The 17,229-nt window shown below is 59.3% G+C and overlaps 2 protein-coding genes across 2 annotated transcripts; both read left to right on the forward strand.

Moving 5' to 3' along the window:
- The first annotated feature begins 2,677 nt into the window (after nucleotides 1–2,677).
- TM6SF2 (transmembrane 6 superfamily member 2) lies at nucleotides 2,678–9,359 on the forward strand. Its single transcript, XM_045551822.1, has 10 exons — nucleotides 2,678–2,844; nucleotides 4,228–4,331; nucleotides 4,934–5,031; nucleotides 5,107–5,210; nucleotides 5,576–5,658; nucleotides 6,286–6,410; nucleotides 6,594–6,695; nucleotides 6,997–7,089; nucleotides 7,704–7,823; nucleotides 8,793–9,359. Exons 1-10 carry the CDS (start codon nucleotides 2,750–2,752, stop codon nucleotides 9,000–9,002), a joined length of 1,134 nt encoding a protein of 377 aa, XP_045407778.1. The 5' UTR covers nucleotides 2,678–2,749; the 3' UTR covers nucleotides 9,003–9,359.
- A 265-nt stretch (nucleotides 9,360–9,624) lies between these two features.
- Nucleotides 9,625–16,995, forward strand: HAPLN4 (hyaluronan and proteoglycan link protein 4). Its single transcript, XM_045554700.1, has 8 exons — nucleotides 9,625–9,654; nucleotides 10,264–10,267; nucleotides 10,526–10,631; nucleotides 11,036–11,264; nucleotides 11,460–11,577; nucleotides 11,818–12,180; nucleotides 13,754–14,086; nucleotides 14,399–16,995. The coding sequence occupies exons 1-8, from the start codon at nucleotides 9,625–9,627 to the stop codon at nucleotides 14,788–14,790; spliced, it is 1,575 nt and encodes a 524-aa protein (XP_045410656.1). The 3' UTR covers nucleotides 14,791–16,995.
- The last annotated feature ends 234 nt before the right edge of the window (nucleotides 16,996–17,229 follow it).

Here is a 17,229-nt window from a genome sequence, read left to right on the forward strand (position 1 = left end):
AGGCTGGTCGGGGCAGGATGCTATCTTGAAGGCTCCCCGGCGCCTGAAGAATCCTAGAGCACTATCCGGCCTCTTGTCTGCCTGGGAGTTTCTGTCCCTGCTTTGTCTGGGTTGCAGTTGAGTGGAGGACCCTCGGAGCCCCCTCTGATGGAGAGAAAGAAGGCTCCTCCTGGGACAGTAAACCTCGAGACCTGGCCATGCCTGGGCCAGAGGGGTATCAGGACCTCCCAGCCCAGCACTGCGCTGCAGGAGGAGGTTGGGGAGGGCTCCCCACACAGGGTCCAGCTTTTGCCCTCAGACCTGCTGGGCACATGGCCCCAGGGCACACCTGTGCCCTTACCTCCCTGGCAGGTGGTGCAGGCAGGGCCCAGCACACAAAAACCACAGCTAGCAATGGTTGCAGCCGAGGCCGCCCCAGCTGCTGTGGTGGGCACAAGAGTCCCTGAGGCTCACGCCTGTTGGGGCCGCTGCACCATGCTGACACATCAGGTACCACCTGGGGAGGCAGCCTCGGAGCAGGACGTTTTGAGGCAGGAGGCTGGCTCAGGCCAAGGTATGTGCCAAGACTTCCCACGTTTCCCCCAGGGCCAGAGCCTCAGCATTTGTGCAGAAAGCACCCAGGGGATCTCATTCGGCTGCAGCTGCTGAGCCTGTGGGTGGGGCACAGTCCTGGGAATCTGCATTTCCTCCGGCTCTGCTGGTGTGCAGGCCGCACTTGGGGTATCCAGCCCTGGAGTCTCGTGCATCTGCCCCCACACACCCAGTGGGCGCTGCACTATGGGGACCAGGGGCTCCCTATCCACAGGCTCCTGGACCAGCCAACACTTACAAAGTCATTCAGCAAACACTGAGTGCTGACTGAGCCAGATGGACGGCATCTGCCCCCAGGCGGCCAGTCTGCTGGGGCTGAGGGCTGAGGTGATCTTGAGCAGCTGCGGCTGTTGACTGAGCAGTGACAAACGCTACCAAAGGAGCCAGGGCCCCTGGTGGAGACAGCTGGGGAGTGTGCCTTAAGGGGGTCGGGGACCAAAGAGGTTGAAGAGGTGGTGGCAGAGCCCAGGCTGGGGTCACAGGCCACCCTGTCACCCCTCTGTGTATGCTGGCTCTGAGCCAGGCCAGAGCACACTGGTGGGCTTGGCCCAGGTGCCCACGCGTGGGAGCTACTGAGAGGGGAATGGGCCAGGGCCCTGAACACAGGGGTGTTAGCTCTGGGAAGCCGGTGGTTCGGGAGACGGGACCCTGGGGCTTAGTCCCAGGCACCCAGCCATCTAAGTCGCCACTTTGTTCCCAGTGACCTGGAGGCTCACCAGGCTCAGGGCATGGACTTTACCCCCAGGCAGGGGAAGAGAAGGCCTCCAAATTCTGTGTGCGTGTGCAGGTGTCTCCTGGCCCCGAGTGGGGGGGAGTGGGGCAGGGGTGGCCGGGAGGGCTGTCTGGAGGAGGGGACAATGAGATGACCTGCTTATTACATGGTCTGTCTGGCAGACATAAAACAGGCCTGTGAGGTACTGGCACCGCTGGGGTTGGGGAAGGTCAGTGCACAGGAAACTGAACTTCACCCCGTGGGCAACAGGCATGTGGGGAAGGCGATTAAGTCAGGTCCGTTTGTGGCCTGGCTGGGACAGACCTGTTTGGCATAAGGCCAAGGTGCTGCACGGAGGAGGTGCCCTGAGGGGAAGGAAGTTAGAACCTGTGCCCAACCGCAGGCTAGGGGCTGTCCCAGGGATGGGAGGGGAGCGGAGGTGAGCATGAGTGAGCATGAGCCAGAGTCCAAGGCTGGTAGCAGCAGGTGACAGAGAGAGAGAGAGAGAGAGAGAGCCTCCTGATTCTCTCCTCAGGCTGCAGCCCCCTGCCTGGTCCAGCTCCTCTCTGCACCTCTCCCTGGAGCCTGCTCAGCCTCCTCTCAGCTGTTCAGAACCTTTCCGGCAGCTGCAGCTGCCTCACCTGGCACCACTCCCCAGCTCCACTGGCCTCCTTTCTGCTGCTCAGCTCTGAGCCTGCGTCCCCCTGCCAGGAAGACTGTTCCCAAACTCTTCACCAAACTGGCTCCATCCCGACATGCTAATTTCAACCCCCCTCCACCTTAGGACCCCTTCATCGAGAATGACCTTCCCCCTAGCTTGGGCGGCCTGCGTTGGGGCAGCCTACCAGTCAAAGCTTCACGTGATCGGGACACGTGCTAAATGCGTCTGTGACCATTGCGTGAAAACCCCATCTCAGCGCACTGCAGGGCATTTTGCACCCAAACAGACGAGGTTCCTGTAGCGGCCCTCGCGGGCAATGCCTGAGGTAGGGGGAGAGGAGGGAGTCTCGGCAACGTGGGGAGTTAAAAAAGGTTGGGACGCCTTCTTTGACTTGAGACAAAGAAGGCAGAAGTGCAAAGGGAAACCTAAATAGCGGGTTCCTTTAGAACGAAGTTGCTGGGGGAGCCCCGGGACCTCCGGGACGCAGCCCTTGGTCTGAGCGGAGCGGAAGCGTCCCGAAGTGTTGTTTCCCAGCCTTTGATAGAGAGGGCAACTGTGGCTGAGCAGTCGAGACGGCCACCGGAGACCACGCGAGGCCTCCGGAGGGTGCACATGGGGAGCGGCGAAGGGGCGGGGCCTTGGAGGCTCCCCGGACGCAGGGCAGTCCAGGGCGCAGCTGGAGGCGACCTTTGCGCGGGGCGGGACCCTGGCAACTCCGCCGCCGCCAAGCAGCCGAGCGCCCCGGGGGCCGCGCCAGGGCCGAGCGGGGTCCTGGCGGCGCAGCCATGGACATCCCGCCACTGGCCGGCAAGATCGCGGCGCTGTCGCTTGGCGCCCTCCCGGTGTCCTACGCGCTCAACCACGTCTCGGCGCTCTCGCAGTGCGTGCGGGGAGGAGCGGTGGGGAGGATCGGAGGGGGCTGCAGGGAGGACGCGCTGGTGGCGGGGCCCCGCGGTCCCTGTGCCCCAGCCCAGCTCCGACCCACCCGGGAGGATGGGGGGCTGGGTCAGAAGTATTCCCCCATCTAACTGGAAGTCCCCTTCCTGGCGGGATGGAGGCTGGTGGTGCAGGCGTTCTTGGGACGTTTGAAATTTGGGGAGAAGGGATATCGAGGAGCAGAGCCCCCGAGGGCAGGGCTTTGAAGGGTTTCTGGGTGATTCCCAGAGATGTGCCCAGCACAGGTTCCAAAGTCGCCAAGGGTCAAAGTATTGTCCCAGATAAGGTCCCAGTGCCACACATGCCCTGCTTCATCGCTTCTACCTCAGGCCTGGGACTTTCTTCCAAACCCAGCTCAACCCAAGCCACGGGGTAGTGTCTTGACCATGAGCCTGGCTCCCTGGGTAGGAATTCCTGTCTCCATCTCCTGGGACCCTGGGTAACCCAATTTGCCTCTGGAACCTCAGTTGCTTCATCTGTGGAATGGGCACAATCCTAGATCTCATCCCATAGTTATGACTAAGGATTGCCAATTGTGTCCTGATCTTATCTGAGTACTATGATTGTCATTGTTGGTCAGATGGGACCAGGATGGAGATCTTAGGGGCAGAGGGGTTCGTGAGAAGGTAGGGGCCTGGACAGTGTGCGGAAGTGATGGATAGACTTGCTGTGTGACACTCCTGCCTTCTCTGGGCCTTGGTTTGCCCACTTGTGTTGAGGGATGCCCAGAGACCTGTTATCTGTACAATGAGTCCACCTGTCTTATCAGGTTAGTGGATCAGGGCAGCTGAGGGGAGGTGGAGTTGATGGAGACATTTGGACTTTAGCTGGGAGGAGTCAGGAGCCTGTGTAAGGTCTACAGAGCTGAGCACTAGAAACCCTCCAGTACAGGAGCTGGGCCTGGCCACAGAGGGGCTTGGTGTTGTTGAATGACTGACTGAGCAAACTGAGTCAAACATGAATCAGCAAATGATGGGATAAACGTGCAGTTGGAAGGGATTGATGAATGTCTCCTCTTTACCTGGCCCAAGCTGGGCAATGATCCCTTCTGGGGTGTCAAGGAGGGCTTCCTGGAGAAGGAACAATGTAGATGGGCCATGAAGGATGAGTAGGAGTTTGCCAACTGGAAAAGACTTTTGGAAGTGGTTTTCAGAAGGGAGAAACAGTGTGAGCAAGAGCAGTTTCAAGGACGGCATTGATGGGCAAATGGACAGTTGAGCCTCATCTCCTGGAGCTTCCTGGAGCCTGCCTTTTCCCCCACCAGGGAGGTTGGGGTGAGGCCTCAGCATGGAACCTGGCCTCCCTGACTCGGTTTCCCTCCCCACAGCCCGCTGGCGGTGGCATTGATGAGTGCCCTGATCCTAGGTGTGCTCTTTGTGGCTGTCTACAGCTTGTCCCATGGTGAGATCTCCTACGACCCACTCTATGCTGGTGAGTCAGTGGGAGGCCATGGGGAAGAAGACTGTCTGGGCCTCCACCGTCAGACTTGGGGCCATTGCAGAGCCTCCCCCATCAGACTGCAGGCTCTAAAAGAGCTCCCATCAGACTAGAGACCTCAAAGAGACTAGAACACCTCCATTAGGTTGGGGAACCTTGAAGAGCCTCCTCCTTCAGACCTGGGGCTTCTGAGAACAAGGACTGCATCTCCCCCATCAGACTGGCAGTCCCTGAAAGACTGTGCCTTTCTAGCACTCTGAGATCTCCTGAGGGCAGGGAGGGTGCCTCTCCCATGAGACAGGGGGCCCCCAAAGGCAGGGACTGTGCCCTCTCACCAGACCAGGGACTTCCGAGGGCCAAGCTGTGCCTCCTCCATCAGACATGTAGAATGAAGCAGGGCTGTGGTCATGTAACCTGTTGGGCGAGGTCAGGGACTGGGCCTGGAGTCCTTGCCTAGAAACTTAAATTAACTTCAAGCCCCGCCTTATAGCTGGCCTGAGCCTGCCTATGCCCAAACCCCGCCCACACACGACCCCGGCCCCGCCCACGCAGGATCCCCACCCACCCCGGCCCCCCCCCACCTCCCCTCCCCGCAGTCTTCGCGGTCTTCGCCTTCACCTCTGTGGTGGACCTCATGATCGCTCTTCAGGAAGACGGCTACTTGGTGGGCTTCGTGGAGTTCTACACCAAGGAGGTAGGTGGCGGTGGGGGGCGGCCGGGGATGTCCCCTGCCCCACTGCCCGTCTGAGCGTCGTACCTGCCCGCTCAGGGAGAGCCATTCCTGCGCACGGCTCACGGAGTCCTCATCTGCTACTGGGACGGCACCGTTCACTACCTCCTCTACTTGGCCATGGCCGGCGCCATCCGCAGGAGGTGCGGGGATGAGCGGGGTGGCTCCTGACCCTGGGAGAGACGTGAAGTCCTCAGGTGGGGTCCTGGGCCAAGGTAGAGCCAGAGGTGTCTATCGGGGAAATCCACAGGGCTTCCACTAGGGCTCCAGCCAGGGGTGGACGGAAGAAGGTTCCAGGGAATGTCATCAAGTGTGTGTGCTGGTGGCCAGTTATTGCTTGTACCCACCCTGTGCCTGGGTGGATTCCCTGGTTCAACTGCCTGTTGTCCCTTCCATCCTGGGCAAAACTGAGAGGGAGCTGGGGAACCCAGGCTGGTTCCTGGGCCCTGGCTGGGGCTCTGAGTCTGGGGGAGGTTGCCTGCTGGTCACCCCACGATCCCCTGCCCAGGAAGAGGTACCGGAACCTTGGACTCTACTGGCTGGGATCCTTTGCCATGAGCATCCTGGTGTTCCTCCCAGGAAACATTCTGGGTAAGGACTCAGCTTTGGGGAATCCTGTCACCCTTGGGCTGTGTCATTTCCCTGCTGCCCCCCGCAGTGGATCCTCCATCCCCTCCTTGGAGTCTGCAGAGACCCCTCCTCTCCATAGCCCTGTCCACAGCCTCAGTCAGCAGCCCACCCTCTATTCCCCATCTCCTCTCTCCAAAATCTGCTTCCTGCCCTGGCTACCGGTCTCTGAGCCCAGAGGTTTGGCCCAGAATGTTCTTGACTCAGGAAGGGAATTTTACAGTGGCTCCTGGGGAGAAAGTGAGAATGTCATGGTACGTCTTAGGGGGCAGAGCAGAGAAGGCAATCCTGGATGTTGGCCTGGCATGGCAGAGCCCGGCAGAGGAAACACCCGAGGTGTATCCACAGGGAGCACAAGAAACGGCTAGAGTAGGATCTGTATTCAAAAGGTAAATCAAGGCAGGCCAGTCTGAAGAGCATGGATATCACCTTGTGGGCTCTGGGGAGCCATGGAAGGTGTTAGAGCTTGAGCAAAGATGGTATTTGTGAATCAAGATATCCAGCCAGGGCTGTGGCATGGCCCAGCTAATGGGTCCAGCCAGGCCAGGGAGACCCTTGCCTAGTGATGCCTTCTCTCCCCAACCACGGCAGGCAAGTACAGCTCCGAGATCAGGCCCTCCTTCTTCCTCACCATTCCCTACGTGCTGGCCCCGTGCTGGGCTGGCATGAAGGTCTTCAACCAGTCCCGGGTGCCACCCTGCTACACCCCCAACATGGTGAGTGTCCCCAGGCAGGCCTTGTCCTGGCATGCCTGCATGTCCCCGATTTGGTCAAAGAGTTTGTCTCCTTGGTCATGAGGCAAGAAGGGAGGAGCCTTTATGGAGTGCCTATTGGTTGCCAGACCTCTCATGCTGTCTCTGTCTCTTGTGCTCTCTCTGTCTCTCTCTCCCATGGGCCAGGTGCAGGAGGAGCAAAGAAAGGGCCTCCTGCAGCGCCCAGTGGACCTGGCCCTTGTCACATACCTCATCCTTGCTGGTTTCTTCACCCTGTTCCGGGGCCTGGTGAGTCTGCACTGCCCAGCCTCCCCTTCCCTGCCTCCAGCCTCCCTTCCCCAACCCACCTCTGTTGCACGTGCAGAAAAGCCACTGCCCTTCTAATCACCCAAGGAAGTTCTTCATCAAGTCTGACCTGAGTGTTCCATGACAAAGCCCCATTCCCTGTGACCTTCTCCCCAGCCAGAGGGACAGAGCCTGGGCTGAGAGAGGCCAGAGCAAGGGGTGTTGGCCCTGCCCAGGAGGGTGGGGGAGGCTTCCTGTAAGAGAGATGTCTGAGGTGGGTGGTGGTTTTGTCTTTCTGCCCCAGGTGGTACTTGACTGCCCCATGGATGCCTGCTTTGTCTACATCTACCAGTATGAGCCATACCTGCGGGACCCTGTGGCCTATCCAAAGGTGCAGGTGAGAAGGCAGATGGAAGGAGAGGGGCCCACTCCTGCTTGTAGGGGTGAAGTGCCAAGAGCACAAATGGAATGTATTATCCTATCAAAAAAAATACAGATATGGTCTTCAGGTATGGCTGGATCCAGGAGCTCTAGGAGAGCTCTGTTTCTGGGCTCTGCTTTCTTTGTCTGGCTCCACTCTCAGGCAGTCCCTTTGTGGGGTGGAAGGGACAGCCTAGGGCAGTTCCAGGCTGCCACTCACCTGGAGGAACCACCAGCCACCCCAAAGGAACATGAGCCGTTACTACCCCAGACCTTAAGCACAAGTCTCAGGCAGGCTTGGACTGACCCAGCCTGAACCACATGCCCATCTCTTACTGATCATTATGGCCAGGGGACTGGAATGTTCTGAATGACCAGGCCAGGGTCACGTGCCACTTCTGGAAAAAAGTTGGTGGGCTCAGTTTGTGTGTATGTGGGGGAGTGTGGGTCAGGGATCCCCAAGGAAAACAGAGGAGCACTTTGCAGAGGGCCTGAGTGGGGCCTAAGGCTGCCCAGATCCTCCTTTGGGCCCTACCAGCTGGGGTAGCCTTTCACCTGATAGACTGTGTCCTCCCCACACTCCCCCCACAGATGCTGATGTGTATGTTCTACGTTCTTCCTTTCTATGGCATGGCCACCTATGCCCTCACCTTCCCTGGTTGCTCCTGGCTGCCCGACTGGGCCTTGGTCTTTGCTGGAGCCATCGGCCAGGTGAGGTGGGAGGTGGGGGGTGAGTGGGTGAGCAGGCATGTAGGGGAGGTAGTTTCTGCCTGTCCATCAACTGCTTTTCTATTTTCCCTGGGCAGTGCAGTGACAGTCCCCCAAGAGACCCCAGCCCCAGGCCCAATACTCCAAGATTCTCTAGTGTGGGGGACACAAAGCCACATAAAGAATTGGGGTCAGAAATGGGAGAGAAGGAAGGACAGGGGCTGAGAGGGATTCCAGAGGGGAAAAGTTTCCTAGAAGCAGGGGCATAGCAGCTGGGCTTTGACATATGAAGATGAGTTCTCCAGGCAGGGAAGAGCATTCCAGGAACAAGAACAGCATAAGGAAAGGCACAGAGGGGGACAGTGATTTGGCAGGGCTATAATGTGGGTAAAGGCAGAGATAAGAGAAATTGGCAGCTAGATAGTGAAGGCTTTGAACTCTGGGATTGGAGGTTTGTACTGAGGGTAATAGGGAGCCATGGCAGGTGTTTGGGCAGTGGAAGGCCTGGTCAGAGTTGGGGGCCTGTTTATGGGTGCCTGATGGAAAGGGCTAAAGCCTAGTCCCAGGCCAGGGCAGTAGGAACCAGGAAGCCATCTATGGGGTAGAATCAACAGGATTTGTGTCAAGAGCTCTCTGGTAGGGATGACTGGGAAGAGAAGCAGGTCCCAGGTCAGAGAGATGGGGTGCAGGACTTGGCAGACAGGTGAAGATGGGCCTTCTGGTTAGGTAGCTGGGGAGAGGCTCACAGACAGGTGGACAAGGACAGAGAGGGACAGACAGGACATGTGGGCACAGGAATATTTGGAGACTGGAGAGGGGAGATAGGTAGGTTAGCAAAGCCAGCGAGATAAGGGTGGTGATCTTCTGGGCTCTGCCTGACTGATGTCTGGAAGACCCAGCGGGGGATGTCGGTGATACTGGGACTTCAGTCCCCTCCTGGCTCTGACATCATCTTTCCTGTCTGGCGACCAGGCACAGTTCTCGCACATGGGTGCTTCCATGCACCTGCGCACGCCCTTCACCTACCGTGTGCCCGAGGACACCTGGACCTGCTTCTTCCTGTGCAACCTGCTGTATGTGTTGGGCCCCCACCTGCTGGCCTACCGCTGCCTGTGGTGGCCCGCTTTCTTCCTGCAGCCACCACCCCCCAGACCCCCAGCGCACCATAAGAAGCAGCACTGAGGAGGCTGTGGGGCTCCCCCGAACTCTGTTTACACACCCAGCTAGCCCTGCCCTGCAAAGGGTGGGATGGGTTTTTTTGGAGGCAGGAGGGACGTCTCCAGGTGTCTTCAGTCCTGGTTTTGGTGGTTTGAGGCCAGTGGGTGGGCTGGGAGACCAACGGCCAGGTGTTCCTGCAAAAAGAGCCTCGCACAGCTGTCACCACGCCCCAACCCCCTCACGGACTCTTCCACCCTGTCCCAGAATTTATCCATCATCCCCCCAAGGGTCCTTTTAGTAAAAATTCTTTTGGTGTCCAAAATGTTGCTGCCTGAGTGTTTCAGGGCACAGGGGCGAGGGACCTTCTTCCTGGACCTCACAAGGGCCAACCCATCACTGCCATCGTGGCTGTCAGGAGACAGAGGTGTCAGGACAGCAGAAGTGAGCCTCTGGTTGGGGCACACAGATGCACTTTCCAGACAGGGAAAACCAAGGCTCAGGATGCACAGGAGACCTGCCTGAGGTCACAGGAGAGAAAAGTCCCCGCTCTGCCAATAAATCATAACTAACAGCATGGCATAGTTAACAAACACCACGCCAAGGCACACCTCAAGTGCTGTGTACCGAATCTCACCCCATATTCCAGATGGGGAAACTGAGGCTGCAGGAGGTGAAGGTCCTGCTCTGAAGTCATCCCCCCTACACCCGCTGTGGCATGGCTGAGGGAGGGACAGAGCCCCAGCCTGCCAAGCCACAGAAACCATAACCCTGCTCCTGCTATCTGGTTGGCTTGGGTTCATTTTGGGGGAAACTGAGGCTGGGAAGGCAGCCAAGGGTTTGGAGGAAGGGCCTCATCCCTTCCTGGTTTTTGATTTTTGAAAGTGGGTGAAAGGCCAGGTTTAGGGGGTGACTGGATCGGGGGCTTGACCAGACAGACATCCCTGCTCCTTGCCCTACCAACACTTTCCAGGTCCTACTGTATGTCTGGCCATTGGACCTGCACCAAAGAACCCTCAGTCCGCTTCCCTGGGGTGGAAACAGGCTCAGGGAGGCCAACCACCTCCTCCAAGGTCCCACACCCAGTGAGGGGCCGTGTTGGATTTGGACCTGTGGCTCCAGGTCCTGTAGGCTGAGTGTGGTCATTGTGGGGCCCCCACCCTGCAGAGTGAGCAGCTTTTGGGTGCTGTAGTCCAGGACTACACCATAGTGACCCAGTGGACAGATGAGTAAACTGAGGCCTGCAGGCCAATCCCTGTAACCAGGTCACTTGGCCCTCCTGCTAAAGCCGGGTAACCAATATGAAAGACTGGAGACTCCATCAGCAGCCCCCCTCCCGACTCCATTTTAAAGATGATTAAATCAATTAAGACTCAGAGAGGTTCTTCCTTTGCCTAAGGTCAGCCAGCAGGGACAAGGAACTGGCTCTGCACTCAAAGTCCGGAGCAGGCCTTCCTCCGCTCACGCACCAGGCCACCTCTCCGCGGAGCAGTGGGCCTCCGTGTCCCCTTTAACGCCCCCCCCCACCCGCCTCCCTCCTCCCCTTGCAGGCAGACGCCGGGATTGCGCCGCCTGCAGGGACCTGCCCAGTCCTCCCCCGGTGTGCGGAGCGCGGTCCGGGCGTGTAGGGGCCGCCGGGGAGGCGAAGGCAGGATGGTGAGTGGGGCACGGGCGTGGGGCCCAGGCAGGTAGTGGGGCCCCGTATCCCGATCAGGGATTCTGTCTCCGTGTCTGGGAATTGGTGTCCCCCCATGTGTCTTTCCGTCTCTGTCTCTCCCTTCTCTGCTGTCTCTCATCGTCTTGTGTTTTTCTTTTTCTGGTACTCTCTCCGAGTTCTCTCCTGTCTCTCCTTCTTTCTCTTCCTCTCTCCCTTTCTCCCCTTTTTTTCTCCTTCTCTGTGTCTCTCTTTCCCTGCCCCTGTCTCTCTCCCCTCTTCTCTGAGCCCCTCTCCCTCACCCTCTCTGTCTCTGTCTCTCCTTCCCCTTCTCTGCATGCTCACTGTCTTCTCCGTCCCTCCTGCTTTCTCTCCGTCCCTGTCCTCTCTCCGTGCGTCTCTCCAGCTCCCCGCACCCTGCGAGCGCCCGCCGGCCCGGTTTGCTGCAGTCTCCTGGCGCACCGATAACCTTGCTGCCGCTGCTCCAGCTCCTCCCCCATCCCAGCCGGGCCGGGCCGGAGGGGGAAGGACGGGGGCTCCAGGCCGTGGGTGCTGGGGGCCCGGGGTCGGGTGGGAAGCCGGGGCAGGACTCAGCGAGGGCAGCCCTGGGGCGTGGGCTTCGCGCAGGAGTGAGGGTGAGGTCCCTGGAGGGTGCGGGGTGGGGGGGGTGACTTCAAGTCTTCTCCTTTGGAAGAGGGGGTCTTTGGGACCCCGGTCAGGGTAGGGGACTGGGTGTGTGAGAGGTCCTGGTCGCGGGGAAGGCGGGCCAGGGAGCCAGTCCTCCGGAAGGCAGAGGCTGAGAGGCTAGACTGAGCGCCCTGTGCCCTCAGGTGTGCCCTAGGGCGGCCCTCGGTCCCCGCGCACTCTTGGCGTTGGCCTGGGGAGTCCTGCTGTTCACTGCCCCAGCAGGGGCGCAGCGCGGCCGGAAGAAGGTCGTGCACGTGCTCGGTGAGTTAGAGCCACGGAAGCAGGTCTTGCCCTGCGGGAGCCGTGGCCAAAATTGATCACCCGGGTGCGGGGATGGGGAGGAGGGAGGGCGTTCCTGACCGCCACGGTCCCCCCAGCTCCTCTTCATTTGAGCCCCTGACCCCACCCGAGTCTTCCCACATCCCTTCCCCAGGGACCTCTTCACCAGGGTCCCCTTTCCACCCCTAACCCCCTCTCTGAACCCTGCTTGGTCGCCTGCAGAGGGTGAGTCAGGCTCGGTGGTGGTGCAGACAGCGCCTGGGCAGGTGGTAAGCCACCGGGGTGGCACCATCGTCCTGCCCTGCCGCTACCACTACGAGGCAGCCGCTCACGGCCACGACGGCGTCCGCCTCAAGTGGACAAAGGTGGTGGACCCCCTGGCCTTTACCGACGTCTTCGTGGCCCTGGGCCCCCAACACCGGGCATTCGGCAGCTACCGTGGGCGGGCCGAGCTTCAGGGAGATGGGCCTGGGGATGCCTCCCTGGTCCTCCGCAACGTCACACTGCAGGACTATGGGCGCTACGAGTGCGAGGTCACCAACGAGCTGGAAGATGACGCTGGCATGGTCAAGTTGGACCTGGAAGGTGACCAGCCCATGGGCAGGAGGAAGCTTGCTTCTAAGGGAGAACAGGGTGGGGGAAATTGCAAGGGACAGAAACCAAATCAATTTGGCCTGAAGGAACTTAGGGGCTCTCCCAGAAGTGGTTTAGGGTGATTTTGCTCCCTAGGGACATTGGTAGTGTCTGGAGACATTTTAGGTTGCCCCACTTGGAGAAGGGGGCTGCTAGTGGCATCTAGTGTGTAGAGGCCAGGGACAGTCCCTCACAGCAAAGAATGATCCAGTCCAAAATGTCACTAGTGGGGACCTTGAGAAATGCTGGGGTAGGATTCAGGCACAATGAGATGCACAAGGACATGCACACCATGTCGGAAACCCATCCCTCATCTCTGCTTCCCTGAGGCAGGTTTCCCCTTACGGAGCCAAAAACATAGTTCCAGGCTTTCAACCGCCCAGCTTAGCAACTGATTTCCTAAGAGCATCAGCTAGAGTCCCAGAGTTGTCCCTCATTGGCCCAGCTTAAGTCATGTGCCCAAGTGGAAGCCAATGGCTGCAGCTTAGAGATGGAATGCTCTGATTGGCTGCCCTGGAGCTGGGAGGTGGGGTTTCTGAGGAATTCCCTCCCACTTGGTTTGCCTCCTTTAGTCCACCCTAGAAGGTTCTAGGAGTGATTTCAGGGCCTTCCCTTGCTGGACTCCCCAACTTTTACAAATGACAATAATAGCAGCAGCTCTCCCAATAAAGAGCGTTTTCTATGCGACAGGTGCTTAGCTGAAGAGCTCTCTGGAGTCTTCATTTAATTTCCCCCAGACCCCGAGGGAGACAGCTGTTACCAGCATGTGGGCCACTGGCTTAGAGAGGCTAGAGCCGTGCCGGGGCACGTGCTAGTGAGTGGCAGAGCCGGGATTCAGTCCCCGGTCTGTCAGCTCCAGGCCTGACCCCTGTCTGCCTCCGTCCTGGGTCTGCTGAGTGTCCCAGCCCACCCCTAAGCCCCGGCCCTCAAACACCGACACACAGAATGCTCTTGAGCTGAGCTGACTGTGACAATGAGGGACGATATCCAGAGTCATAAAAACTGAAGGTGGAAGGGACACCAATGGGTACTGCCTTGGGCGATGCTGGGGGATTAAAGGGGTCTTCCTCCAGGGGCTCCCAGTCTGAGGGAGTCAGCACTGGATACAGATATTCGCAGCTCTGTGGGATCAGGATTGGACTAGAGGGAAAGACCCAGTACTGGGGGAATGTCAGAGGCAGGGCAGACTGAATGGAGGAGAGTTTGAGAGCCGGGTTTTGAAGGATGAATAAGAGTTCAACAGGTGGAATAGATTGGAAAAAACACAAGCAAAGGTCTCTATCGGTGGAAGAGGGGTGGACAAGATTAAGTATGTTAAGGAGACAGGTCAAGTGAATCCCAAGCTTAAGGCAAAGGGAGCCAGCTATAGGGGTATGAGCTGGGAGGTGCATGGTCAGGTCTGAGGCCAAAGGGAGGGAGGGATTAGAATGTCCAGCTTGAAAAGTCACGTGGCACCCCAGATATCAGGTGGATGGGGGCGGGCTGAGACGCCCCAGCTGATCCCCGTGCGTCCCCCCACCCCCAGGCGTGGTCTTTCCCTACCACCCTCGTGGAGGCCGCTACAAGCTGACCTTCGTGGAGGCACAGCGCGCTTGCGCCGAGCAGGACGGTATCCTGGCCTCTGCTGAGCAGCTGCACGCGGCCTGGCGCGACGGCCTGGACTGGTGCAACGCGGGCTGGCTGCGCGACGGCTCAGTGCAGTACCCGGTGAGCCAGCCCCGGGAGCCCTGCGGCGGCCTGGGCGGTCCCAGGAGCGCGGGGACCAGTGGAGGCGCCAACGGGGGCGTGCGCAACTATGGGTATCGCCACAACGCGGATGAACGCTATGATGCCTTCTGCTTCACGTCCAACCTCCCGGGTGCGTAGGCCCCTCTCCCAGACGGGTCGCTACCCCACCCCCATTCCGCCCTCCCTCCAACCCCAGACCCGGGGCCCTTCTTCACCACCCAGCCCTGGGCGACTGGAAACAGGAGACCCCTCTCCCCAGACTGCCACAGCGTAGCAGTCAAAAATCGCCAGGCACCAACACCGCCCTGGCCCGAGGGTGGGGTCCCGGGCTGCACGGGAGCTGCGATCCCGCGGCTGGAGTCCTGGGCTGGGGTTGGGGAGCGTTCTGAATCCCGAGGCCAGTCCGGGCAGCGGTCCTAACAACCCACAACTCACCCCACAGGGCGCGTTTTCTTCCTGAAGCCGCTGCGGCCGGTGCCCTTCGCAGGAGCAGCGCGCGCGTGCGCCGCTCGCGGTGCGGCGGTGGCCAAGGTGGGGCAGCTGTTCGCCGCGTGGAAGCTGCAGCTGCTGGACCGCTGCACCGCGGGCTGGCTGGCCGACGGCAGCGCGCGCTACCCCATCGTGAACCCGCGCGCGCGCTGTGGAGGCCGTCGGCCGGGCGTGCGCAGCCTCGGCTTCCCGGACGCCACCCGACGCCTCTTTGGCGTCTACTGCTACCGCACGCCTGGTGCCCCGGACCCTGCACCTGGGGGCTGGGGCTGGGGCTGGGCCGGTGGTGGCGGGTGGGCAGGAGGCGCGCGCGACCCTGCTGCCTGGACCCCGCTGCGCGTCTAGGCCCGGAACAGGCAGACGGCTGGGCGCTTGGCCGCTGGTCTAGAGCCCTGCGGTCCCTGGAGGCTGGCCACATCCCCTGTGGTCCCTTAGAAACTCACCATGGCCCCGGGGTTTCTTGAGACTAGTCAGTCCTGGCAGACTAGTACCCTGGAATTCCTTGGAGACTGGCCAAGCCGCATCTCTTCTGGACAGCGGATTTTCCCTCTGCCCCAACTGTCTCCAGGAGAAGGGCCACACGCCCTGAGGACCTAAGGAGGCCAACAGACTCCCCAGTCTCCTGCAGACTGGCCGCGCCTCTCAAGACCACGTGGCATCAGATGAACTGCTTCCCCCGCCCCATCTCCTGGAGGCTGGACCCCCGGGATTGTCTGGAGACTGGCCACGCCCCCTCTGCATCTCCCTGAGACTGAAAACTGGTCCCTTGCCGTCAGCTGGACACTGAATCCCCTCCCTATCAGCTGGAGAGAATGTAGAAACCTCAGGGTTCACACCCCCGTGGTCACATGGAGACTCTGGGCTCAGGCACTTCCAACCCCTCACAGAGACTTGGGGACTGGGTATTCCCATTCTCCCCTTCTCCCTGAGAGTCCCCTGAAGTTTTCAGGTAAGAGAAATCCATCCCTAAGTGGCTGTGGAAGACAGTCCCACTCCTCCAGTTTCATGGGAGAAAACACTGTCATCTGTCACCTCAAAGACGGATCGTCATGCCCCCAGTTGGCTGGCATGTAGCGGCCATGCCCTGTCCCTCAAGTATTTATCTGGAGGGAGGGCAAACCCGCCCCGCCCCCGACGGCCCCTTCCCTGGCTGTCACCAAAGAGACCATCCCCGGAGGCCCAGGGACCATAATAAGATCCTTGTCACTTGTTATGGAGACCAGCTGCCCTGGTTTACCACTGTCACCATGGTGACCAGTCCAGCTTCTACTTGTCACCTAGAATCACACACCCCTTCCCAAATCAGTCACATCCATGGAGATGGTGCCTCCTTCCTCCAGCTGTAACCATGAATACCACACAATTCCCATCTCACCAGCCCTCCAGCCCAGAGACCTACAACTCTACTTCTGGGTGTCCCCACCCTGACTGACTACCAGGGAGATCACCCTCCCCCTAGCTGTCCCCAGGGTGACCCAACATTCAGTTCTCCCACTGTCACCATGGAAACAGGCTGCCCCTTTCCCCAGGCCCACTGGAGTTCCAGGCCATCCCCCCAACTCTACCCCTTTGGAGGACAGCTTGGACCCCACAGCCATTGCTATAGAGACCAAACTCTGGTGTCTGAGGTAACAGAACACCTGTCCCCCTAAGCTTTTTCTTGTCGACAGGGCCCAGCCCCACCAAGCTGTCACCATAGAGACTGTCAGTGTTGTCCCCATGACAACCAACCTCCCAGCTCTCAGGAATGTCTCACCATGGGCCCAGTGTCTCCGGTGTCTCCCACTGGGCTGCCTCCTGTGCCCCATCTGGGGCCTGATGGCTGCCCCTTCCCCAGATGGACTCAGCCCCAGACAGCATTCCCAGACAGGGCTGGACTTCAGAGCTACCAGCCGCCCTCCATTTGCACGCTAACTACGTGCCAGATAGCAGCTGTGCATGAGACACCCTTGCAACACCTGGGCATTTTCATTGTCGCCCTGTGGATGAGGAAACTTAGGCTATGATGTGCCCTAGCCGTTTGTGTTGTGCAAACACTGAGCTCCCCCTTGCCCTCTGAGACCCAATCCTTGTCCTCACTGAGTTCCTCCCTCCTTCCCTGACTCCCACCCACATTTTCCTCCTTAGAGAACTAGGAGGGGTGGAATGTTTCTTCAACTTCACAATCCACTAGGTTCTAAGGGGTGATTTGTGCTAAGAGGTCAGGACTCAGCCAGATTCCCCAGGATTGACAGCCAGCTCACGGGAGATGGTCCGTGGACAAGGCCACTCCAGCCATAGGAGACCCCAGCTCTGAGGTCCTGCCTGGGGGAGCATGGAGTCCCTCCTGGACCCCTCTTTACTGTTGCATCCATCTCTTGGTAACCCATCTCTGAGTTTTGGAACCAAGTGGGCTTGGGTTCGAATCCTGTCTCTTCTTGCTCACTGTGTGACCAAGGGATAAAACCCCTCTGAGCCTGTTTCCTCCTCTACACCAGGCTGTTCTGAGGTCCCTGTGAGTGCAAAGCATACAGCAGGGGCTTAATAAATCCTTGTTTCTTTTGATGAATGAGAAAATGAGGCAGCCAGTGGATAATTTATAAATGCACTTCAGTGGACACAATGTTTACCAGCAGGGGGTGCTTGGTTTTGATTTGGTTGAGAAGCAGTGCCCCTCAATCCTCAGGCCCCTCCCCTGTCCCCCAATCTCTCTCTCCTCTTCCTTCCCCCATCCTTTTCCTGCTTTCTCCCTTGAGCCACTCCCCATGGGTCCACCCCTTGTCAAGCCTGTCCTGACTAGGCCAT

Source organism: Lemur catta, chromosome 1 (genome assembly GCF_020740605.2).
Source record: "Lemur catta isolate mLemCat1 chromosome 1, mLemCat1.pri, whole genome shotgun sequence".
Taxonomy (NCBI): Eukaryota; Metazoa; Chordata; class Mammalia; order Primates; family Lemuridae; genus Lemur; species Lemur catta.